The 26,486-nt window shown below is 41.9% G+C and overlaps 2 protein-coding genes across 2 annotated transcripts; one reads left to right on the top strand and one right to left on the bottom strand.

Annotated features, from left to right (window-relative positions):
• Positions 1–211: 211 nt before the first annotated feature.
• Positions 212–11,657, bottom strand: hspbp1 (HSPA (heat shock 70kDa) binding protein, cytoplasmic cochaperone 1). Its single transcript, XM_017708066.2, has 8 exons — positions 11,439–11,657; positions 7,358–7,471; positions 6,795–7,011; positions 5,583–5,807; positions 4,161–4,316; positions 2,920–3,016; positions 1,372–1,483; positions 212–511 (listed from the first exon to the last, which is right to left on the bottom strand). Exons 2-8 carry the CDS (start codon positions 7,469–7,471, stop codon positions 431–433), a joined length of 1,002 nt encoding a protein of 333 aa, XP_017563555.1. The 5' UTR covers positions 11,439–11,657; the 3' UTR covers positions 212–430.
• Positions 11,658–14,169: 2,512 nt separating this feature from the next.
• On the top strand, positions 14,170–25,523 carry tufm (Tu translation elongation factor, mitochondrial). The gene is made up of 10 exons (XM_017708080.2): positions 14,170–14,228; positions 16,151–16,197; positions 16,273–16,411; positions 17,613–17,779; positions 18,257–18,526; positions 19,958–20,090; positions 20,239–20,343; positions 20,983–21,134; positions 22,629–22,748; positions 24,307–25,523. The coding sequence occupies exons 1-10, from the start codon at positions 14,192–14,194 to the stop codon at positions 24,475–24,477; spliced, it is 1,341 nt and encodes a 446-aa protein (XP_017563569.1). The 5' UTR covers positions 14,170–14,191; the 3' UTR covers positions 24,478–25,523.
• The last annotated feature ends 963 nt before the right edge of the window (positions 25,524–26,486 follow it).

Here is a 26,486-nt window from a genome sequence, read left to right as displayed (position 1 = left end):
TAGCCTGGATTTATTCAAATGTAATCAAATCTGCACAGTGAAGGACTCCATAAAAAACATCCAAATGACCAAATCTATTTGAAAATCAGGAAAAGAAAGCTTTATTTTAAGTTACAATAAAGCATTATATGCTGATTTTTACACTGTATGTTTTACTTTATGTCCACAAACTAACATAACTCTCAAGATCATAAAACTCTTTACACAGAAATATGTACCAATGGATTTATATTGTACACATATGTACATAAAACATGTCTCTTGCTGTAAACGGATCTGTGTGCATTCAGCATACTAAGTAACAGGTTTCTCTCTCTCTCCCTCCATCTCTTTTTAGTTTATCTGAAGGGAGAAAAGGTATTCTGTTATCCCTCCTTTATCCTGGCCAATTACTGCATAGGAAGGGTCATTACTGGTCTTCTGAAAGACTTCAGCGGTCCATCCCATTATCCTCTTGCGGCCGCCCTCGGAAACAAGCTGCCCGCAATCGTTCACAGAACTCCAGCTCCTCCTTCAGGAAGAAAAAGAGACTTTAACATTTGCAATAACTTAACAAGACAGAGAGAGATAAAGTCAAAATATCAAGGAAAACAACAAACACCCAACGCAGGGCTGGGCAATATGTCCAAAAATTATTATTATAAACTATCAATAGTTAACGTGCATTTGTCCTGATGACTTTCTCAATTTCTTGCTCAACTGGAAATATGAGTAGTCTTTTGAGCCCTAAGCAAAACAAAAGGATTATTCTGGTGCTATATAGATTTTTTGTAGACTGAATATAAAATAAGAATAGTTCATGTATAAAATATAAATAAGGATCTACATTTAGTCACAAATGTCTTTTTTGAGAAAGTTTTTTCTGGCTTAGTCTCCTCTTGCTCCAAGACATTTGCCTTAAACTAACGTTTTTTTGCCATCTGTAATATCAACACTGAAAATAGCTAACGCTAGCTAACTCTGTTAAGTATCCTGCTGGTTTGTAATGTTGTGGGTGAATGGCTAGACGTCTTCTCAGTCACCATCTAGAGAGTAAAGAGCACACAATGTACCAAAGCAGCAACTGGTAAAGGCTTGAACTTTGACTGATAATCACTCAGGCCAAATTCAAAATACAATAAAGCCGAGGATGTGGTAATAATTAAAGGATGAAACAATGAGTGTCATATAGTGTCCCACCACCTCCAGCCTTGTAATCCAATTGCCCATTGAGGTGTTTTTGCTAACACCTGTTTGGCTCTAGAAAATCGATCTTTAGCTATCTCAAGTGCAGGAATGAATTATATTAAACTTTGTATTGCAAATGGACTACAGGCCTAGAGCTGGAGTGATGAGAGGAAAATGAGCAGAGGAGTGTAAGAATGAGTGTACCTGGCTCTCCTCTCGTCCCTGTAGGTCCTGGAATTTATGGTTAAGCAGATCCTCTAGTCCCAGCGATGGGTCTCGGCAGTCTGAAACCCCACGCCCAGATTCCTCCACTAAACTGTGCAATAAACAAAAGAAAACATAAGGTTTTTATGATTGCAATACACTACAGGAACCACAGGAGGCAATATGGCTTCTTTTGTTTCACTACACCATAAAACAAATCATTACTTGGACAGAAAGAACTGATAATGATGGTAGGGGCAAAAAGCAAAAAGTTATCATTTACTTATATATATATATATATATATATATATATATATATATATATATATATATATATATATATTAATAATAATATATATATTATTATATATAAATATAATTATTATTAATTATAATGTTTATTTATGTAGCACGTTTAATGCCGGTGGCAGCTCAATGTGCTTTACAGACAGGTGATGACGTTAAACATTAATACAAGAAAGTATTCATTTAGAATCATATAAGAAAATGAAAAAGACCAAATTAGAAGATAAATACCACAAGATGTAGTTTCATACTTCAGGTTTGGTACAGGAAGGTTTGGTACATTAGGAACATTAATTGAATAATAAGCCAAATGAACGGGTTAATCAATTATGTAAATTACAGCTAGGCCAATATAAAAAATTGCAACCAAGCCAATTAATCTTGTAGCCAAAAGCTAAGAATTTATGGCCACAATAACAGAAACATTTATTAACAAGCAAGCTTCAGCACCAAAAAACACTCCATTGTTTTCATCATGTCAGTCAAACCAGAGACAACAAAGTCAGACAGACTGAAGATTTTTTGTGATTTGGTCTTGTTGCCCCACCTCCATTTTCATCTTTTTATTTCATTTTATTAAAGGACACTGCAATTTTGTTACTGAAATCACTTAAGACCGTTGCACTATAACAGCAATCATGCTCTAAACTGAGCCCATATTATTAAACATTGTGTTTTTAAACAGTGGTAAAGAGAAAACTTGTGGTGTCTGCCATTGTGACAGATGACAATACAACATCTGAAAATCATGCTCTAGTCACAGGCTTTCTTTGGTCTCCTCATTTTTATCTGATTATTTTTTGTTGTCAGCATCTCCACCAGCAATAAGGCCATATTTTGATAACCCAGCCATTGCAGCAGGCAGTAAAGAAGTACATAGAGTTCTAGAAAGAAGCTGACTTGTCATCACGTTAGCCGTCAAGCAGTAAGACTAATGTTAGTCAGTGAATTATGAAAAAAACTTCCCATGTAGTTTGTTCTGTGTCAAAAAACGCTTGATTGCATACGGGAGGGTGAATTGTAGTTGTTTTGCTATTAATGGCGGATTTTTGTGAATGTATAAAAACAAATCTGATTTCTGAGGCAAGCAGCCACTTAAGAGAACAGGCTCTGCATGTTAAGTGGCTAAAATGTGAAATATTGTGACAGGCAGTATTGACCACAAATTGAAACAATTTTCAGTTGCAGATTTAAGGAGATATAGAATACATGGGAATATTTAGAGTAATACAGTCCACTCACCAGCAGAGGACACCAAGCACGTGTTCATGCACCGAGGAGTGAGGCAAACGAAGCACTGCAACTAGCTGCTGCACCATTCCCATACACAACAGTGTATCTGAGAGAGAGAGGAGAGAGAGAAGAGAGAGAAGAGAGAAGAGAGAAGAGAGAGAAGAGAGAAGAGAGAAGAGAGAGAGAGAGAGAGAGAGAGAGAGAGAGAGAGAGAGAGAGAGAGAGAGAGAGAGAGACCAGTACTGATTAAACAGCATTTTGCTATACATTCAATACAGATTTACATAGTTACATAATGAATCACACATTTGTTTTACATTCTGTTTTGACAAGTTAATGGATAACCAATAGCATCCAAAAAACCTGCACCACTCAAACTAGCATCTTCCATTTCTTATATTAAGCCCAGACACAAACCGCTAATCAATAGTAGAGGACACAACTTGAAATTTACACCCATAAACTTCTCTCTTCATATATGTTTACTAAATACTTTTATGACATTACATTTTTAAGAGTACCATGTAATATGAGCTTGTGTTTATTAACTCTGATCTGTGATGCTTCTTATGTGCTATAGCTGTACTTTGTATTATTTGCTGATCAGCTCAGTGCTTGTCTGCAGTAGCCGTTACACAGCAGCAACAGTCTTTATACTTTCCTTTCCTGGACTAAAACAGTCCAAAAGTCTGAGACCAGCAGTAAAGGTGTTTCTATTTTAAATTTCTTTCTGATTTAATGAAAAATCTTTTTTTAATTACAAATGATATCAGCATTACAATAGAATGATAAGCAGAGTCTTTGAAATTGCATTTTGAATCTTTTATTGACAGTGTGCACTCAAGCTGACATGGACTCCAGATGTTTGTGCAAAAGCCTCTGATGAGTAGATCAAATGCTCCTGAGAGTCATCTGAAGACATGCTTCAATGGAACTGATAAGACTAAAAAAATCCCTCCTTTTTGTATAAAGACCTTAACAAGGTCAATGTCACAAATGTGCTTACACTTCAACAGTGACCTTGAAATAATGCAGAATCTTAAATATTTCTTCTTCATTTCACTTTGCAGTTTTTCAAAATTCTAAGTTTAAATGAAAAAACAGATTTTCAGTGTGGTCTTAGGCTTTGGGACCCTATTGTATGTTACACAAGTAGCCAATCACAACAGAAACGGAGGAGGACACTCGAATATGAAAAGCAGTTGGACTGCACACCCCTACTAGTCACAAACAGTCACTCTCATACTTACCTTTGTGTTCAGGGTGGCTGGTGAGCAGGTTGAGCAGCAGAAAGGCTGATTTTGTTCGGAGCTTCTCACACTCTGACTGCATCCCCCTCATCAGCACAGAGAAACCATCATGAGACAGGAATTCCCGCAGACCCGCCTCCTGTTCCCGAACCAAGCCTGCGAACAGAAAGGAAAGTGAGAGGGATGTCTGTCTGTCTCACTCTCTCACTCTCACACACACGGGCCTGACCATTCTATTGCTGATTTGACATTAACACATTTCTCAGTATTGGGTGAAACCACAGACAATGAAACAGACTGCTGTAATATAAGCTGACCAGCCACTTCATTAAGTACACCCCCCTCCTTGTTCCTACACTGATTGTCGATATCATCAGCTCCACTTAACATATAGGTGCACTGTGTAGGCCTGCAATTACAGACTACAGTCCCTGTGTTTCTCTGCGTTTCTCTGTGTTTTCTCTTTCACCCTGTTCTTCAATGATCAGGACCACCATAGAGAAGCTATTATTTGGGTGGTGGATCATTCTCAGTGCTGCAGTGACACTGACATGGTGGTGGTGTGTTAGTGTGTGTTGTCCTGGTCTGAGTGGATCAGATACAGCAGTGCGGCTGGAGTTTTTAAACACCTCAGTGTCACTGCTGGACTGAGAATAGTCCATCAACCAAAAATATCCTACAGTGTCTAGGATGACTAATAAAAAATGTGTAGCAATAGATGAGCTACTGTTCCTAACTTTAAACCTACAAGGTGGAACAAGTGTTTAATAGAGTGGACAGTGAGTGGACACAGTGCTACAAACTCTGGCTACAATACTGTTTCTATGGACTAAACAGATCTTTGAACTAAACAGATAGGAACCTCTGACTAAAACAAATGCCAGAGATTGTGAACTGCCCCCTGGTGGATTACAGAGTTCAGACATTTCATGGTGCTTCTATAAGAAAATGTGTAATGTTGAATTTGCTCATCATTCTTAAATTTACCATTCATTTTTTAAACTGAATTAATCAGTAATTCTGACTCCTCTCTAGTTTATAACTAGCCAAGCCAAAAAAAAAAAAGGAGCAGGCTACTTTGTGCATGATAGAGCAATATTAAATCTTAGTGTATTCACAGCACTATAAAGACCCACAAAAACAGTAATAAACACATAACAAAGTGATTAAAAAAAGAAAAAATGCATCAGTCTAAGGCGTCACATTATGTGTATAGTAAAAATTAAAAGATTCCAGTATTAAAATCAATCTTTTTTCTGGTTGTATTATGTACAAGAACACAAATGTAATGGAGTCACCCAATATTCAGTGTTAAAGTGGTCAGATTGCATGGGAGGCTACTGATCCTACTGTAGGCTTACATCTGAGTTAAAGACAGCTTACTGCAGTTCTATAATACAAACACACACAGACTCGACTCACAGGAGACAGCGTAGAGCGCTTTGACACGGACTGTAGGGTGCGAGTCATGATCAATTAGCTGCAGCAGTGTGCGTAGTGCCCCCTGCTGGAGCAGGTACTCCTGCACCTCAGGCATGTTCTGGGAACAGCTGGCAATCAGCTGAGCTGCCCTCCAGCGTATGCCAGCCTCAGAGTGACACAAACACCGTGATAGACAAACATCCAACCCACCCATCTTCATCAGGTCTGAAACACACAGGCACACATGATATATTTAGATGAATATTATATTTAAGTAAACATAATATTATAACATGGAATAAACAACAGAAAGTTTTGAAATCAAAGTAATATTTAAAACAAAAAAAGTTTTAAACAATTAAGATGAAGAAGAAATGTACGGAATTCTGAACTATTTTTAGGTCATGATTCAAAGTGAAGCAAATTTGTGAAATAGACTAGTTTATTTTTTTCTTGATGTAAAATATATAAAGTACTTGAAATTTGCATAATATTTATTAGTATCGGGCAATGTGGAAATGAAGCACAAACAACAAAAATTAGCTGAGTAAGAAAAGTCAGAAAAAATAAAATGTGAAATGATAAAAGAGGCAAGTAATAAACATGGGCAGAGTTAAATGATAACACAAGACCTCTGCATTTCCATCTCCTTCCTTTTTATCAAAGAACATTTGTTATAAAATGGTCATATTTAAGGTTGTTCTCTGTAGATGACGTTTTAGCTCATTTTCACTTAGAAAAATCAACAAAACCTGTAATCTGAAAAATCTTCAAACTTTTGCATGCAGCTATATGAGCATTCATTACTACTTCTGTACTACTATTCTGTATTGTCCATTTATGTAAACATCAATTTCACCCATACAAACAATTTCATGCAAACATAAAAATGCACTTAGCCAATAAGCTGATATTGATTTTAACTATTTTTCATTCTCAAAACGCACACAACATTTTTTGATGATTGAATTATACATATAAAGCTATTTACACAGTAAATCATACACTGAGATTTATCTGTGCATCATACATACAGCTTCTGGTACAGAACATGACACATGCTGAATTTTGCTCTGTCAGTGTCTGGCGCACACACACACACACACACACACACACACACACACACACACACACACACACACACACACACACACACACACACACACACACACACACACACACACACACACACACACACACACACACACACACCTCTTGCGTTGTCCAGATTCTCGCAGAGATCAGACAAATAATCTAGTGCAGCCTCTCTTTCATCCTCCTCATCCTCCTCCCCTCCCTCTCCTTCGCCCTCTCTCTCTCTGCAGCCCTCGTCCCTTAGCAGCACCGCCACACACTGCTTCATCTGCTCCACCTCATCCATCTGCCCCTTACACACCTCTGCCAGTGCCCCCCGCAGGAACTCCATCCTCTGCACACAGACAGAGAGAGAGAATTTAAGTGACACTGGTCTAAACAAGTTATGAGGGTTAAAATATTTTTGTTATCGATACCAAAGAGTACTGATGTTTATATGTATACAGAATGTAATTTGTATCCCCAGCAGTCTACATTCAAAATACTGCTAAAATAGTAGAAATAGAGAAAATCCTCTACAAAATCACAAAAAACAGCCTGCGAGATCCTGGAGGCAATGCTGTCAGAGCAGCTGTTACCATTTTGTGGAAGATCAGTAAAACAAGTATAGTGTTCAGATTTTAAAGTATGTTTTATTGACTTTCTCTCCAGGGCACTAAAGGTCAAGATTTCTAGTTTACCTCCTGTGACAGTGGCTCATGGAGTGTGGGGCCGTCAGAGGCGGAGCCAGCTTCAACAGCCAATTGCAGAACTCCCTGCAGATTTTGAGGGTGACGTCTACTCCCTTCTGCCATCTAAACAGAGAAAACAAAACAAAACAAAACAAAACAACAAAAAACTTTGTAGCAATCATTACGTTCCGTGTTTCACACATAGGCTATACTTGGGTGCTCACCTCAAGTACACTGACACTTTCATTTGAACAGGCACTTCAGTAAAAAGAATACTGGGATAAGTGTGGATATTTGTATTGTGGACGAAACTAGTCCTGCGTGTTCTTTAATGCAAAAAAATTGAGACAAGTAGATCAGACTGAAGTGAAACAAACGGTTTTATTACAGAATTCTGGAGAGGTTACAAACAGAGAACATGCATCATGTGTCTCCCAAGCAAGCTCTGACCCCTTCTCATCGGACTCCTTTTTTTATAGTCGCATGAGCGCTCTTCCCTTATCCCAGCCTCCAATGTGTGTGTTAGCCCATCTCACCAATCTATATCATAAAAGTTTAAGGATGCGCTCGAGACGTGAGCACGTCTGCAAGGTCAGCTTAAGGTATTTCCTGTGTTTATCAACTCCCCCCGCTTTCCAGACAATGGCTCTGCTTATCTGACCAGATGAACCACATGTGTAGTGTGCTAATCCCAGGGTCTACTACTATCAGCTTCGCGGTATTACCTGTTATCTGACGTCCTTGTGCATTCCACCGTTAGTCAGCACACAGCCTTATGTGCTGACTCTTAACTCTTAGAATTGGACAATATGACCATTAAGCTTTCAATGGTAAACATAAGCTTTCTTTAATAAATCTTAAAGTAATATGAACAATACTAAGGCTAATAATTCCGCAGTATCTTGAAATCTACAAAAACAGTCACCAACAAAAATCAACATTAATGGAGTCATTTACAGTACAAATTAGTAGTGACCTTCCATCCTCATTAATCTCAGTATACCGCTGTTGTTGGAAGAAAGCCTTGTATTTCCAAACTGACAACTTTACAGGAGAAGGAAAAAAACCTACTTTACTTTTAGTGCAAGTCAGTAGAACTAGATGTTTTTCCAAGTCATTTTAGGTCATTTCTTTTATCACCGTGAATTTGACATAGAATGTAAAGTTTAACAGACGTTTTCAAATTTAAAAAAAAGAACTGAAAAACATCAAAAATGAAGGTTTTTCTTTTATCCCACAACAGCGCTAAGCAAGTCATATTTTTATGATTCTCTTTTTTTCGTGTCACTGTTATGCAACAGCTTCTTCTCATGGCAGTGGCCGTGTAAAAAAAGTGCAAATTTGAATGTCCGACCTGCGTCTGATTCAGGAGATTTCCATACGATGTGGAAACAAGCGGCGATTTGAGCGCAAATGATGAATCAGCTTCAGTGAACGCAGTCAAGAGTACCAGCCAACCAGTACCTGATATACATATCATTTACGTGAAGCACCAATTCATGCAGATCCAATAAAACAACCTTCAGTAGCCTGTAAGCCAATGGCTGTTCTCATAGGCACGGCTCCCTCTACAGATTAGACTTTAATAAAAATATTTTTAACATACTTAAACATAACATATTCAAACGCTGTATTATTTCAGCTTAGATGATCCTGCCCTAGCTGTGCTTCATGTTGTTTATTTTGGGGGCCGTGTATCATGTCTTGAAGTGGATCATGGAAAAGCTTCTGCATTTGTATCGACCGATGAGTATGTAAAATAAGCACATACGCTTCTGTGCTGGACTGTCATATACACCATCTCTTAGCATTACTGTTATTTATTCTTATTATTGGTATTATAGATCATATCAGTCATAGTTTTGGTTAGTTTAAACTCTTATGCTCAAATTCACACACACTCCTACTAGATGGGAGTTTGATTGTACGGATGCACCAAAGATGAAACCGATAAACAATACTGCTGGTGAAATTAAGACGTGCATAACTTAAGACCAAACCATCCACAAATTTAACGTATAAAGCACAATTATTAGCCCAAGTGACGCATTCAGCATTTTTCCTATGATCAGAATCAGCACTTGGCCTTGGTGAGCTATTTATATGATTTCAAGAGAACTATTTATATATATATATATATATATATAAAGGATTGTTTTAAATGTATTTAGTTATTCTATTCATTTAAATTCATTTAAGTGCTCTAATATTCAACGCTACAGCCATTTAATGGAAGTGGCAAGTAAGAGTTGCATTCTAGTAGCATTTCACACTACAAACATCACATTTATAATAAATGAATTTTGGCCCCAAATATCAGTTATCAATTACTAATAATCAATATTGACCTTGAAGAAAAAAACATATTGGTGGACCTCCAGTATAAGGCCAAAGTGAAATCTCCCCCTCAATTCAAAACACGACTTTCAATTGTGTTTTTAAAACAAATTACACCACCTGCATTGTCCCTTATCATAAACATCTACAGCAATACTACAACAATTTCTACAGGATGAAGATTCTCACAGTAAATTCAGACAGTTACTGTACTACAGGACACCCCACAGGTACTGCAGATTACAGTCCTACACACAGAACTGAAAATACCTGCAACTGACTGTCATGTTGTGTTATATCATTATATTCTGTAGCAGATTATTATGGAAGTACGGGGATAATAAAAATAGTAGCTATGTCATTACACGTCAAAAAAGGAAGAACAGAAATGACACGAATTTAATAACTTCACCATGTCTCAGAAACCTGACAAGGTAAGCGGACTAACAGTACATACACTCAGTCTACGTCACACGTTATCACACCCAGGCTTTCATACTTGATGAAGAACAACTCTTAAAGTGTCCATTCTAAAATAAACCAGAACTTCACTCGGCTGCAAGGAACAATCACAGAAACGGTAAAATAGCATTCAGTGCCTCCAGACTCTACACACACACACACACACACACACACACACACAAAACACAACCACACACACACACACACACACACAAAACACAACCACACACACACAAAACACAACCACACACACACACACACACACACACACACACACACACAACACAACACAACCACACACACACACAACACACAACCACACACACACACACACACACACACACACAAAACACAACCACACACACACACACACACAAAACACACAAAACACAACCACACACACACACACACAAAACACAACCACACACACAAAACACAACCACACACACACAAAACACAACCACACACACAAAACACAACCACACACACACACACACACACAAAACACAACCACACACACACACAAAACACAACCACACACACACAAAACACAACCACACACACACAAAACACAACCACACACACACACACACACACACACAACACAACACAACCACACACACACACACACAACACACAACCACACACACACACAACACACAACCACACACACACAACACACAACCACACACACACACACACACACACACACACAACACACAACCACACACACACACACACACACACAAAACACACAAAACACAACCACACACACACACACACAAAACACAACCACACACACACACACACAAAACACAACCACACACACAAAACACAACCACACACACACAAAACACAACCACACACACAAAACACAACCACACACACACACACACACACACAACCACACACACACACACACAACACAACACAACCACACACACACAAAACACAACCACACACACACACACACAAAACACAACCACACACACACACACACAAAACACAACCACACACACAAAACACAACCACACACACACACACACACACACAACCACACACACAAAACACAACCACACACACACACACACACACACCCACACACACACACACACACACACACACACACACACACACACACAACACAACACAACCACACACACACACACACACAACACAACCACACACACACACACACACACACACACAACACAACCACACACACACACACACACACACACACACACACACACACTCTCAGCATCAGATAAATAACGAAAAATCACCTTACCGTTAGATGTTAGTCTATCCAGCGGTCAGCAGTCTGTTTTTACGGACAGTGTGTGCGGCTGGCTGAGTGTGCGGCTGCCCGAGTGTGCGGCTGTCCGAGTGTGCGGCTGGCTGAGTGAGCGGCTGGCCGGCTGTGCGGGGATATAAACTGAGCTCCAGAATATTCTCACACTTTCCCGTCGCCGCGAGCAGTTTGTCAGCGTGACAGCCGCTTTACAGTCGCTCTGTGATTACGTTCCCACAGGTTTACCGTAATACTCAGACACTCTGACGCCTTTAGTCCAGCGCTCGACCTTCAGCCGCAGCATGTATCAGCTGAGCGGACTCTTCAGCTCAGCTCAGCTCAGCTCAGCTCAGCTCAGCTCAGCTCAGCTCAGCTCAGCTCAGCTCAGCTCAGCTCAGCTCAGCTCAGCTCAGCTCAGCTCAGCTGATACTGCTGTGGGCTTCAGAGGGTAAACGCTCCTGCGTAACGGTCATACTGAGGTTAAAGGGCTGTATTCCCGTTAGTCTATTAACGTTATTTAAAGCACACAGAAGTTACAGGTCTTTGTCAAAAAGTGCTGTTTCATTTTAGCTTACATCACCTTCAACCGCGTTTTGTTATATTCCTCTCTTTTTCCACAGGTTGCAGTTTTCAAGCTAGAACCACAAATCTCTGAAGGATCGTAGCTAGAGCCCACACAGGAGCACTGCGATTGTGTTTATATAACCGTCACCGTCTCCAGTTCCCTGCGCCCAGTAAAATTAGTGGACCTGTTTAAATATTGTAGCATTAAAAAAGATTTACTGTCCGGCTGCTGCTGGTCACAGTAATCAGTAATGCTGCACTGCCCTAAAGGACCGCTCGCTCCCCGGCTCACGTCTTCTGTCTCACTGCTCCCCGGCTCACGTCTTCTGTCTCACTGCTCCCCGGCTCACGTCTTCTGTCTCACAGCTCCCCGGCTCACGTCTTCTGTCTCACTGCTCCCCGACTCACGTCTTCTGTCTCACTGCTCCCCGGCTCACGTCTTCTGTCTCACTGCTCCCCGGCTCACATCTTCTGTCTCACAGCTCCCCGGCTCACGTCTTCTGTCTCACTGCTCCCCGGCTCACGTCTTCTGTCTCACTGCTCCCCGGCTCACATCTTCTGTCTCACAGCTCCCCGGCTCACGTCTTCTGTCTCACTGCTCCCCGGCTCACGTCTTCTGTCTCACTGCTCCCCGGCTCACGTCTTCTGTCTCACGTCTTCTGTCTCACAGCTCCCCGGCTCACGTCTTCTGTCTCACTGCTCCCCGGCTCACGTCTTCTGTCTCACAGCTCCCCGGCTCACGTCTTCTGTCTCACGTCTTCTGTCTCACAGCTCCCCGGCTCACGTCTTCTGTCTCACTGCTCCCCGACTCACGTCTTCTGTCTCACTGCTCCCCGGCTCACGTCTTCTGTCTCACTGCTCCCCGGCTCACGTCTTCTGTCTCAAAGCTCCCCGGCTCACGTCTTCTGTCTCACAGCTCCCCGGCTCACGTTTTCTGTCTCACAGCTCCCCGGCTCACGTCTTCTGTCTCACTGCTCCCCGGCTCACGTCTTCTGTCTCACTGCTCCCCGGCTCACGTCTTCTGTCTCACGTCTTCTGTCTCACTGCTCCCCGGCTCACGTCTTCTGTCTCACTGCTCCCCGGCTCACGTCTTCTGTCTCACAGCTCCCCGGCTCACTTCTTCTGTCTCACTGCTCCCCGGCTCACGTCTTCTGTCTCACTGCTCCCCGGCTCACGTCTTCTGTCTCACTGCTCCCCGACTCACGTCTTCTGTCTCACAGCTCCCCGGCTCACTTCTTCTGTCTCACTGCTCCCCGGCTCACGTCTTCTGTCTCACTGCTCCCCGGCTCACGTCTTCTGTCTCACTGCTCCCCGACTCACGTCTTCTGTCTCACTGCTCCCCGACTCACGTCTTCTGTCTCACTGCTCCCCGGCTCACGTCTTCTGTCTCACTGCTCCCCGACTCACGTCTTCTGTCTCACTGCTCCCCGACTCACGTCTTCTGTCTCACAGCTCCCGCACACTCAGGGGCCTCCCTTCCCCCGCCCTCTACAATAAGAGTCCTTCACAAAACACACCCAGTGAATAAATCCTGGATAACACCAACCTAAACTTGCTGCAGTACTCTTGGTGAGTATTGCCTTTCAGGGCATGCATTGCGTTCTTTGACCGCAAGTCTTCTGCATGATGACCCAAGATCACAGCGCAGCGCGCTCAGACGAGCGTTTCTAAATGATTGATTAATTATTGATTTCTGACAGGATCGCTTTTGTTCAAGGCCTCAAACAATTCTTGTTGACCTCGATAACGATGATCCTCCAGGAACATGTAATATATTTCGAGTCAGAAGTCAAAATTCTTTTTGATTTATAGTTTTTACACGAGCATACAGACATATTACATATTAAGGTGTTTAAACAGAGAGCTAAAAGATTTTAATTAGAGACTGCTGCTGGTGCTCTTTGCTTCCTGACATAATCGGTTCATACGGGAATGACGTAAGGCGTGTTATTTATTTATTCATTCATTCATTCGTTCGTTCATCCATTCATTCATTCATTCATTTCAGTCGGAAGTTGTCTAATTGTAATATCTTCTCTATTATCGTAAGGAAAGTGATGAATGGATGAACCCGTGCGTTTCTGCGCGCTCGTGCTTTGTTTGGTCCGGTCTGTTAGAAAGTTTACGGTCAGGTCTCGTCCGTTATTTTGGGGCGCATGCGCAGAGTAGCGCTTCTTTTCTGGGAAATGGCGGCGCTCGTGGGGCTCCGCGCGGGTTTCTCCGGTAAGAATCACCGGGACCGGCCCGGTTCGGCTTGGACCGGGGGCCATGTGCGCGCGTGAGGCTGCGGAAAACCGTTCGTTGTAAGCAGTGGGGTGGTCTTGTGTGAGTGAGAGTGGAGGGGGGATAAGTGAACGGACCTGCGGTCACGGGAGCGCGTGGATGCTCCGCGCGGAGAGCAAGGTCACGGTCCGTCCGCGCAGCGGGATGAAGAGACGTGGAAGACTTCAGAGGCGTTTAGACCCTTCGCATGTTGAAGGCAGTGAAGGCGATGGACACACTGGCTGCGTCCTCGGTTCCTCCGCACTGGACATTAGCGGGCTATTGATGTTGGTGCTGTAGCCGTTAAAGACGTGGACGGCGCCGGTCCTTACTGCGCGCCTAGTGCGCCGCGTCCCAAACGACTCTTTACAGGAAAACTAGTTGGTGTCCCCATAATATGTCAAAGGCATGAGCTTTCGGATATGGGCCGTGTCCCAAACGCATCTTGCTCCAAGTGCACTGCGCTATTAGGTAGTAGGGTGAAGTGTAGTTCACCTCATCCACTGTAATTTAGTGCAGTATGTCTAACCGTTGGAGAGTAAAGCTTTTGAAGCTAAGGGCTGCTTTGCAAATGGTCAGATATTTAATGTAGCCTTAAAAGGTTTAAACGACGGGCAGATTAGACTAAACAGATTCCTTACTGGACATCCAAAGGTATTTTAAGTGTTAAAACTAGGTTATGCCATGTCTGAAATGTTCCCCTAATCACTACCACTGATTGTGGAGCACTGTTGCAGGTAACAGAGTTAGTGATGGTAGTGGTCCGTCTCAGACACCCTGTCATATGTTTGCGCATTACTGTAGGACAGAAGGTTCTGCTGCGTAGACACTGTAAACATCATGCCACCAGGTCCACTATAACCACTGTGTGAAAGGAGCGGCCTGTGTCTCAAATGACTCATCACTGGACGTCTTCTGCACTATTAAAAGCGTGCTGACCTGTAGCAGAGCAAAGAGTGACGGCCTATCTCTGCCTAGTTGCAGATATCGGGCACATTTTTATAGTCTTGTTTTCTCTTAGCGATGTACGCGGGTTCTCAGGTAGTTCTTCCATTTTATCATACGAAGTGGGAAACGATATACAGACTAAGAAGTCAATGAAACGCAGCTTTTATGATTCAGCAGGACTGTAAAATGTCACGGTTCTGCCAATATCTGTAAACAGGTATCACGTTTTGTCCCTCACATGAACAAACACGAGTGCCTGAACGTGAGAGTGTTGCTAAGGACTTGACTGAGAAGGCAACTTCTAAACTAGCTTATATTCTCTTTAGAAACTCCAGAAAGTGTGTTGGTCTGGCAAGCGTACAGTGTTGACGCATCATTTAATGAGGACCTTGTGTAGAAAGCGACTCAAAGTGGCTGGTTTTCCTCGGTTACTTTGACATTAGAAAATATATTTCCAAATGAATTCTTCTGTTCACTGCTAAATTTTGCACCACTGTTTCTTTTTAGTCTTGTACATGTGATCGTGTTACCAATGTCATCACCAAGAAAAATAAGCCTCCCAGATCAGCCCTGCATTCATTTTGGCCAAAGCCCCCCCTTCTTGTTGTTCTTTCCTTTCTGGCAGTTAATTGAATTCATTAACTCTTATGTGTAGCCACATGTCTGTCCCTGTTTTCTGTCTATCTTATGCATTAGTATAAAGCTAAAACTGAAGGCGGACTAAGCCACGAGGTATTTTTGCTATGATCCAGTCTGCTGTTTGACCAAATGGCCATTCATTTGTTAGCTGTGTTGTTGATTGACCAGTTCTCTAACTTAACAGACCCTGAAACCAGGTGTTTTGTGGATACTTCACTCTGCCTTATCTTTGGGACTTGTAAAGAGGATTATTTTGAGTGGTTGCGTGTTCATTACTTTTTCTCTCTCTCCATCAGCCCTCCAGCTGACCTCATCCAGTTTACTGCACAGCTCCTTCAAACTGGTAAGTGGCAGCTGCACTGCATCTTTAACTGACCCACTGAAAATAAGAAAACTGAACATCTTCTCGCTCTCTCAGTGCGCAGTGCCGCTTAGTCGCAGGAGCTTTGCTGCTGAGGCCAAGAAAGTCTTTTCCCGTGATAAACCTCACGTCAATATTGGCACTATCGGTCATGTGGACCATGGGAAGACGACACTCACTGCAGCCATCACCAAAGGTAACAGCACTGTCCTACTCGCATTGCAGCTCAATAGAAACACTCTACCATAGTCTCACGCTGCAAAAAACATTCTGAGTAAGTGAAAATAAGTGGAACCAGAGAGAATTGAGTTTTGGATACATTTCTGCCATCGTCACAGAGGTGTGGCATACTGACATAGCATTTGGGTTTTGTTGATGTTAGCTGTGGAACGGAGGGAAGGTGCGGCAAGAATGTAAACATGATTGTGGCGTTGTAGGGAGGAATTGGGCACAACTTAACACATTTTGTTTGTGAATAGAACCTGTATTAAATACTGACCTTTTATTTGGTAGTAATAATTTGAATGATCTCTGTAGGATAGTTTGGTGCAACTGCTTAGAGATAAAAGTAATGTGTTGAATTTGTATAGAAAGATATGGACTTTTCTACACATGCGTGTTCATTATTTATTTTAGGGGGCATAGCTGCAGGTTACCCCACCAAGTGGAGGCTGTACTTCAGCCTGGCTAGTTCTGGCTAGAGTTGTTTACGTGCTTCAAAACAGTGCTATATTACAGTCAACAAAAAGGTGATTCAAGTAAAAACGTAAATTCTGTGGGTTATATAACCAAGTAATCAAAACACATGATGAAAAAGGTTATAAAAAGAATATTCAAGCGAATCTGCAGAAATATCTGTCTGATTGCTGTGGTAACTTGCAGGTTGCCAGAGGACTTTGCTATAGGAACATGAGAAGATGGCTAAAAGGGTGTTATACTTGAACCTTAACAACATAAAATGCATGTTACGTTTTACCTGAAAGCTCTCTTCTAATTTGCATCACTGTGTGTTAACACAGTGGAACCTTCACACCAAGCGTTTTTTAACACTTTGAGAACAGTGGAGGAAGAAGAAATGACTTCAATAAGTAGTTGCAACAATAAAATGATCACTTTTACTTTTAAGCACTGCAAAGCATGCGCATGGGGTAAACCTCGTTCTACAACACATAACAGGTTGAGTTCCATCGTCTTTTACATGAGCTAAAGCTGTATAATGAGTGATTCCTAATAATGATTTCCAATAAACCACAGAAATAACTAATTGCAGCCCAAGTAGTTGATATTTGAAGCCTACAGAATGTTCGTCTTCATCCAACCCTCTCGGGTTTTGCAGCCAAAGCAAGTGACATCAAAGAACTCTTCAATCATATGTTCTTTTCCTCTGTGCGTGTTAGTCTTGGCAGAGGCAGGAGGAGCGAGATACAAGAAGTATGAGGACATTGATAATGCTCCTGAGGAGAAAGCCAGAGGAATCACTATCAACGCCTCGCACGTAGAATACACGACAGCCAACCGGCACTATGCACACACAGACTGCCCCGGACACGCTGATTATGTCAAGGTAATCACACCGTCAGACATACATGCTGCACAATGTATGCCTGATACATCACACCTACATACCTGGACATTGCGTTAATAATGTTAATGTGCATGCACTCATATGGCTGGGCGATATAGTCAGAACAGTAATTGGTTTTCCAAATCATTACATATTGAAAAATGTTACATGCAGTTCCTAATATCTCTGGGCAGAAGTGCAGTGTAATTGCCAGTGATGTGAGTTTTCTTTTCTTTTCTTTTTTATTTTATTATCGACCTTTATCTCTGGGGTCATCTCAGACAAATTGTGTATACTGAGAATTCTGCAACAAACACCACCTTCAGCACCACATCGTGGAGGCTTGTGACAGCATAAAAAATAAAATGAAATAAAACGGTGTCCTATGACTTTTGACTCACCCTGTACTTAATCTCTCTCTTTCTGTTTCTCTCCCTTTCTCCCTCTGTCTCTCTCTCTTTCTCTCTCTCTCTCTAGAATATGATCACAGGAACTGCTCAGATGGACGGCTGTATCCTGGTTGTTGCAGCAACAGATGGTCAAATGCCTCAGACACGGGAGCACCTCTTATTGGCCAGGCAGATTGGAGTAGAGCATGTGGTCGTGTTTGTGAATAAAGCAGATGCAGTGGAGGATAAGGAGATGCTGGAGCTGGTGGAGCTAGAAATCAGGGAGCTGCTCACAGAGTTTGGTTATGACGGAGAGAAAACACCTGTGGTCATCGGGTCTGCACTCTGTGCATTGGAGGTACAGAGAGAGAGAGAGAGAGAGAGAGAGAGAGATGGGATGAATGGATGGATGGATGGCTAGCTGGATATATAAATGGATAGCTAGCTAGTTAGCTAACTGGATATATATGTGGATTGCTGGATGGATGAGTGCATTGATAGTTAAATACCTAACTGCGTAGATGGACTGCTGAGTTGATAGATGGACAGCCAGATGGTTAGAGTGATGGATAGCTAACTAGCTGACTGGATGTATGGATGGATTGTTTGGATGGATGAGTAGAGGAACTGACTGATAGCTGAGTGGATGGGCAGCTAGCTAAGTGATTGATTGGATTACGTAATGCATGGATGGACAGCTAGATGGATGGATAGGTTGTTGGACAAATAGCTGGATTAATGAATGGGTAGCTGTATGGATGGATAGCTAGATAGTTGAATAGGTAGCTTGATTGATTTATGACTGGGTTGATGACTGGATGGACAGAAGAATGGATAGCAAGCTGGATTGATGGGTTGATAGCTAGGTGGTAGAGGTCTGCATTCCTGCAGGGGACCCACCAAGTATGAATTAATAATTGACGTGACGTGTAAAATAACAATAGCAAAATAACAAAATATTGTAAACTTATTCCAAATAGACATTCTAAAGGAGTTGTAAAAAGAAACTAGCAGTCATGTGAATTGCTTTTTTGAAAGAAACAACAGAGCATTTACAAAGTCACTTGGGCACAGCTATGGAAAATGCTCTTAGGTAAGGTGAATACGCAAAGCTGGCAGTCATTTTCAGTTGTGACTGAAGCAGATGGAAACCAGTTCTGAAGATGCGTGAGTTGGGGTGGGACAAACGGTGCAGATTTTAGGCTGAAGTGGCATGAAATTGTCCATGAGCAGGACTAAAAAAATCAGTCCCACACAGACCTCTGCTAGGTGGATGGGTGGAAGAGTGGATGGCACTAGATGAATGGATAGCGAGATGGCTAGATACATGAAAGAAATCTGAATGGATTGATGGCTACATGGAGGAACAGCTGGGAAGATGGACGGCGAAATGGATGGATAGCTATGGACGGCGAAATGGATGGATAGCTATGGATGGCGAAATGGATGGGTAGCTATGGACGGCGAAAGGGATGGGTAGCAAGCAGTATATGTAGATAACTGGGTAGCTAGATAGACTTAATTGGGCTAGCTGGATGGATGGATAGTAGGATGAAACACTAGACGGATGAATGGATGGCTAGCTGGATAGAAGACAAAAACCGAACGGATGGATAAAAATGGAGGAATGTCCATAATGTTTCAAAATAATTTAAATCTAATGGAAGTATTATCTAACGGGATTGACTGTTATATTTATTAACTTTGTGAGTTATGAAATCCCCCCAGGCCTCTGAGTTTGATACAATACAAACTGTTTAACCTAAGTATCTTTTGTATGCATGTGTAGAACAAGCAGCCGGAACTGGGACTGGATGCTGTTATGCAATTGCTGCAGGTGGTGGACGAATATATTCCTCTGCCAAAGAGACAACTGGACAAACCATTCCTTCTGCCCATAGAGGGCGTCTACTCCATCCCAGGTCTGTGTGTGTGTGTGTGTGTATGTGTGTGGTGGAGCATGTTTCCTGTTTGCCGGTCATGGTGCAGCTGTCACATATGTTTTATGTCTTTATAACAGTTTTATGGAGTTTGTTTTTATGTGTGACAGAGTGTGTTTCCTGTGTGCAGGTCGTGGAACAGTAGTAGCCGGCACTCTGGAGAGAGGGTTGATAAAGAAGGGAGATGAGTGTGAGTTTGTGGGACACAATCGCTCTGCTAAATCAGTCGTTACAGGTGAGTGTTTCTTCATATTGCTTGTTAATAATATTTTGTATATAAACTGCTGCTTTATTACACCTTAATTATGCATTTAAAATAAACTGCTGTGTTCTCACTTTCCTATACCTTAATATTAGTTACATCCTGCAAACAACTTTTGGGTGCAATGGGCACTGGCAAGTGTTCAGGATAAGACTGTTAATTGAGACTGCATGATATGGACATAAATTAATTGGAATGTCAGTTGTGAACTACCCCTTCTCATCTGACATTAGAGCCAGACCTTACAAATGCTCTTTTGACTGAATGTGCACAGATTCCCACAGACACACTCCATGTTCTTGCCCATTGTTTTGAAGTGGGTTGTCCAGCAAGCTCATATAGGTGTGATGCCCAGGTGTATACATGATTTTGGCAATATAGTGTGTCAGTCTAAAGGCACAGGATCTCTCTCTCTCTCTCTCTCTCTCTCTCTCTCTCTCTCTCTCTCTCTCTCCCTCCCTCCCTCCCTCCCTCCCTCCCTCCCTCCCTCCCTCTCTCTCTCCCTCCCTCCCTCCCTCCCTCCCTCCCTCCCTCTCTCTCTCTCTCTCTCTCTCTCTCTCTCTCTCTCTCTCTCTCTCTCTCTCTCTCTCTCTCTCTCTCTCTCTCTCTCAGGCATTGAGATGTTCCACCAGTCTTTAGATCGTGCTGAAGCGGGTGATAATCTGGGTGCTCTGGTTAGAGGGCTGAAGAGAGAGGATGTGAGGAGGGGGATGGTGATGTGCAAACCAGGATCCATCCAACCCCACCAGAAAGTCAGAGCACAGGTATAACCAACCATACACCAGCCATCCCCTTCATTAAATACACCCCATTGTTTCTACACTCATTGTCCATGTTATCAACTCCACTTACCACACAGGTGCAATTACAGACTGTAGTCCATCTGTTTCTCTGTATACTTTGTTAGCCCCTTTCCACCCTGTTGTTCAATGAGCAGGACCATCACAGAGCAGGTATTTTTCTCTCTCCAATTTAGTCGTTTCCAATTCCACCCGCTACTTAGGACTCCCCCAATCACGCTACCAATACTAGGAGGTTGAAGGCTAACACAGGCTTCCTCTGAGACCTGTGAAACCAACCACCACTTCTTTTCAAACTGCCACTCACGCAACATCACAGGACAGCTGAACGCGCTCAGAGAAAAGCACCAACCGCCAGATCTGTTACGTCAGCTAACCAAATGCCTGCACTGACTAGTATCGCGTTGAGTGATGGTGGGAGAAGGGGGCCATCCTACCCACCCAGAGAGAGCGAGGCCAATTGTGCTCTCTTGGACTCCCAGCTACGGATGGCTGAAGCATCACCAGGGTTTGAACTCGCGATCTCCTGATGATGGGTCCAACGCTTGGACGGTTGCACCACTCGCGAGTCCCAGGTATGAGTGGTTTAGACACAGCACTGCCAGCCTGCAGAGCCCTTTGGGCAACATCCTGGGAGGATGACTGACACAGGATTAGAGGATGACTGACACAGACTGCAGCAACAGATGGGCTATTGTGTCTGACTTTACATCTACAAATTGGATGAAGGAAGGCATGTCTAAGTGTCACTGCAGTGTTGAAAATGATCCATCACTTAAATAATACTTAAATAATTCTCTGTGGTGGTCCTGACCATTGAAGATTAGGGTCAAAAGGGATAACAAATTATGCTGAGGAACAGATGGACTGCAGTCTGTAATTATAGAATTACTGAGTGCATGTGGACCTGATAAAATGGAAAAGGTGTAGATATAAGGTTGGTATACTTGGGCAGTTCGGTGTATGTATAGATGAGTGTCTTTGGGTGCGCACAAGTATAAAGGATAAGACTGTTAATTGAGGCTGCATGGACAAACAAATCCTGTCTGTTGGATATTTCAGTGATGTGGGAAGTGACGAGTAATTATTAAAATTGTATAAAGAAGCAGATCTCTTCCTTCAGTTCTATATAGGCCTACACAAACAAATAAAATATATTAACTCCTTAAAAAGCTCTTTATGGTGATGCAGGTTTAACGTGACAGTAGCCATTCCTAGGTTACATGTTTTAGCTCATGGATGGAAAATGGTCTTCTGAGGTGTGCGCAAGTGTGTGCTTTGTATTTGGCTCTGTAGCAGAGTGGCTAACTCACTCACTCTGTTAGAGAGCTGGTTTCCAGTCCATCTCATGGAAGCACATTTTTACCAACGCTACATCACTTGGCATACTAATTACTTGTATATCCATTCTGTCATCACAGCCCTTAACGATGTGTTCATTGCGAACACTCATTTCAGGTGTACATCCTGAGTAAAGAGGAAGGCGGCAGACACAAGCCCTTTGTCACTAACTTCATGCCCGTCATGTTCTCTCTGACCTGGGACATGGCCTGCAGAGTCCAGCTACCTGATGACAAGGTATGCAATGCACTTCTACCCTCTTATAATAATCATTTTTCTTTAATTAACCTTTGATATTGATACTGAAAGCTATATCATCTGATACTGATCTGATATTTTTTCTTAAAAACCACTAAGCTTCAAACTGAGCTATTTTCAAGCATACAGTCTACTACCACAGAAGAAGAGATTCAGAACTCTAAAATTTGCCCTTACTCCTGATTTTCTCTGTGTGCATGTTGGTCACAGTGAATGCTTCTAGTTCTTTAAATAAAATCTAATATTAGACAAATAAAAAACACAAACCACTTTTTTCATTATTACTTAATTTACTTAAATAAAAGTTATCCAGTGTTTCATGTTGTGGAGGAATTTTAGTTCAAACTATTCTTTCTTCTGTTTTAGATGATCTATTGCTACATAACCGTACTGTTTTAGCTTCAGGTCATGGACAGATGGACACTCTCCTTAATAAGTCTCTGATACAGAACAGAATTCATTATTCCTTCAATAATAAGTTGACCTAAGGTAGCAAAACATCTCCAGACTACCACCACCATGTTTTGTTGTCTGTATGATGTTCCTATTGTGAAATTCAGAGCTTGCTTTACAGATATAAACAGGGCCTGTGTTGTCTAGAAACTCAATTTCAGAGTTGTCTTCCCATTGACCATTTTCTCAAAAGGGTTAAGGATTGTTTTTGCCAATATGAGCAATGTTCCTTCGGTTAGTAGAAGTTTAGTTTTCTGCCTTGCTGCTCTTGCATAGATGAATACATTGCAGAAAGGGGGCAAACATTTCTTCACTGCACTGTACATAGTGATATTTCAGGCTAACTTTGTTACTTTGCTCGTCTGCCTTCACATGCCTATGAAATGAGTGAGATCCCATTCTTAATCCATAGGGTTTAATATGATGTCGGCCCACCCTTTGTAGCTATAACAGTTTCAATTCTTCACGGAAGGCTTTCCACAAGGTTTAGGAGTGTGTTTATGGGAATTTTTGGCCATTCTTCAAGAAGCACATTTGTGAGGTCAGACACTGATGTTGGACAAGAAGGCCTGGCTCACAGTCTCTGTGAAGCTCTCTTAAGTGCTGTTCATGAGCTAATCTGAAAGCCACATAAAGTTTGGAGGTCTATAGCGATTGACTGCAGAAGTGCACGCTATGCACCTCAGCATCTGCTGACCCCGCTCTGTCATTTTACGTGGTCTACCACTTCGTGGCTGTCGTTCCCCATCGCTTCCACTTTGTTATAATACCATTGACAGTTGACTGTGGAATATTTAGTAGTGAGGAAATTTCATGACTGGACTTATTGCACGTGGTGTCCAATCACGATACAACGATGGAATTCACTGAACTCCTGGGAGCGACACATTCTTTCACAAATGTTTGTAGAAGCAGTCAGCAGGCCTACGTGCTTGGTTTTATACACATTTGGCCATGGAAGGTATTGGAACACGTGAAATCAATTATTTGGATGGGTGATTGAATACTTTTGGAAATATAGTATATCCTTCTTTTTTTGTTTAAGCAGCTTCATGTATATCATTGAATATGTTTGCATGTATAGGAGATGATCATGCCAGGAGAAGATGCTTCCCTAACCCTGACACTCCGGCAGCCCATGGTTCTGGAGAAAGGACAAAGGTTCACACTAAGAGACGGCAATAAAACCATCGGAACGGGGCTGGTAACGGAAATCTTGACATCCACACCAGAGGACCAGCACAACTGGGGCTGAGACCAACAGAGAGAGGGATGAGGGAGGAGGATGGTGGGGGGGGGGGGTTATGATGCCAGTGGGGACAGGAAAGGTGTGGAGTTGGAGACAGGAAAGGTGTGGAGTTGGGGACAGAGAAGCGTCCTGTATAAAACTGATCAAATATCTGCTCTTCTACATGTCTGCTTGGACAGTAAAATGGTTTTTGCTGATGTAAAGTACCATAAGGTGGAGAATTCTAGCCTTGGACCCACATGTACAGTGTTTTCTCAGGCTAAATGAATAGTTCAACAGAGAGGAAAAAAAAACACATTTACAGAATTATGCCCTTTACCCAAATGTAGTTGACCAGTCAAGATATGTTTGATGTCTAGAGCTTTAGTTTTGCACTCGAGGTACGAGGCTATTGTGGCTAAGAAATAGTGAACGTTTATACGATGCTGGTTGACTGTTATCTATAATAATGGAAAAACTTTATCACTTTGTCGTACAGTGTCAGAAACCACAATTTATCTTGAATAGGCTTGCTTAACATCTTTGCACAGAGGTGAATGTGTGTTGATTTAGGCCTACAGTTTTCATGATGCTAACTGGTGAGGTATAAGCTTCTATTGTTAATTACATTAGCGTACTGGCTCCAGTGCAAAACTTGATCAGCTCATTCTACAACACACCTTATTCATAAAGAGCTGGGAAAACGCATGAAACCACTTATTTGTCTGGTTGAATCTCTTTGAAGTGCTGCTGCACCATTTTGGCCCAGGTGATCAGTGAACTCAACCATCTCGTTTTATTGAACTACCTGAGAGACGGGGCATGGCTTAAGAGGCCTGCTAGCCCAGCAAGTGGTGGTGTGGGTCCACCATCGTCCAGCCTCTATCTGGATTCAGCTTCCATGAAGGGTTGTGATGAGAGGTTTGAGGATAAGGCATCACGGTGGTCGAAGGAGGAATTTTTTCAAGCTTTCAAGCTTAAAGTCCGGCAGTGGAGTTCCATACAATCTGTTTTTGCTTCTGTCTATAAGTGCTAATGAATGTGGTTGATGTAATAAAGTGTATTTAATAGAATTCCTGACTCCTTTCACATAAATATTTACACACAAATCATGCTCGTCCTATAATTTAACTTATGTGAAGTATAAAAATTGTCAATAACAGGTGTTCATATGAAATGTCATCCAAATACATTTATTTTACAAATAGGTATTTTACAAAGGTGCAAAAGAATAATGGAGCAATTATATTTACATTTATATGAGTTCTGCAAATCAGCTTCTTTGCACGCTAAATCTTGCTAAAATTAGATCTCATAACCAAATAAACAGAACAGAAGAAACAGTAGAAATCTTTAATTCCAGAAATCCACCTCATGTAATTTGTAAACCAGCTTCTGCTACAGAAGCTGTTAATATGTAGCACATTTTCCCTGATTCAGTTTAATCCTGTGGCACCTACTCAGTAAAATAAATGATATACAAACATAAATGTACAAAAAATGAAAACAAGAAGGTAAACAAAAGCTCCACAATCACTTTAGGCCTCAGAGAGTTGAAGGTGAAAAAGTTGGTGCTGTTGGTCTCCTGTAAAAGCGGTGCTTTTTTAAAGGAATGTTTTAGGACAACTTTTCCCCTTTCACCCTGAATGTAGCTCAGCCAAGACGTGTTTTCTGCACAGATAATACAGAGTACAGATAATATTCAGACATCAGAATGGTTACTAACACTGTTTAGCTATGCAACATACTGTAGCATTCACCGCTATTAGGGGACACTGGGAAAGCAGGGACACTGCTTTCACACAAGTCATGGTGTTTTATTTATCAGCTGTTGTCAGCCAAAGCCACGCCGTACATATGCAAAGCTTTCTCTAATAGTTTGCTCTCTGAACCTGCTCACCACACTTCCCTCAGCAGTTCCTAGCCCTGCCATCTACAATAAGAGTCCTTGGCAAAATGAACCAAGTGTAATAGCATGCAAAAGCCTTTATTGCGCATGCTACAATACTTTGGTTCATTTTTAGAGATAAAATTGA

This window comes from Pygocentrus nattereri, chromosome 1, assembly GCF_015220715.1.
Source record: "Pygocentrus nattereri isolate fPygNat1 chromosome 1, fPygNat1.pri, whole genome shotgun sequence".
Lineage (NCBI taxonomy): Eukaryota > Metazoa > Chordata > Actinopteri > Characiformes > Serrasalmidae > Pygocentrus > Pygocentrus nattereri.
This window is presented reverse-complemented; position numbering and strand designations above follow the sequence as displayed.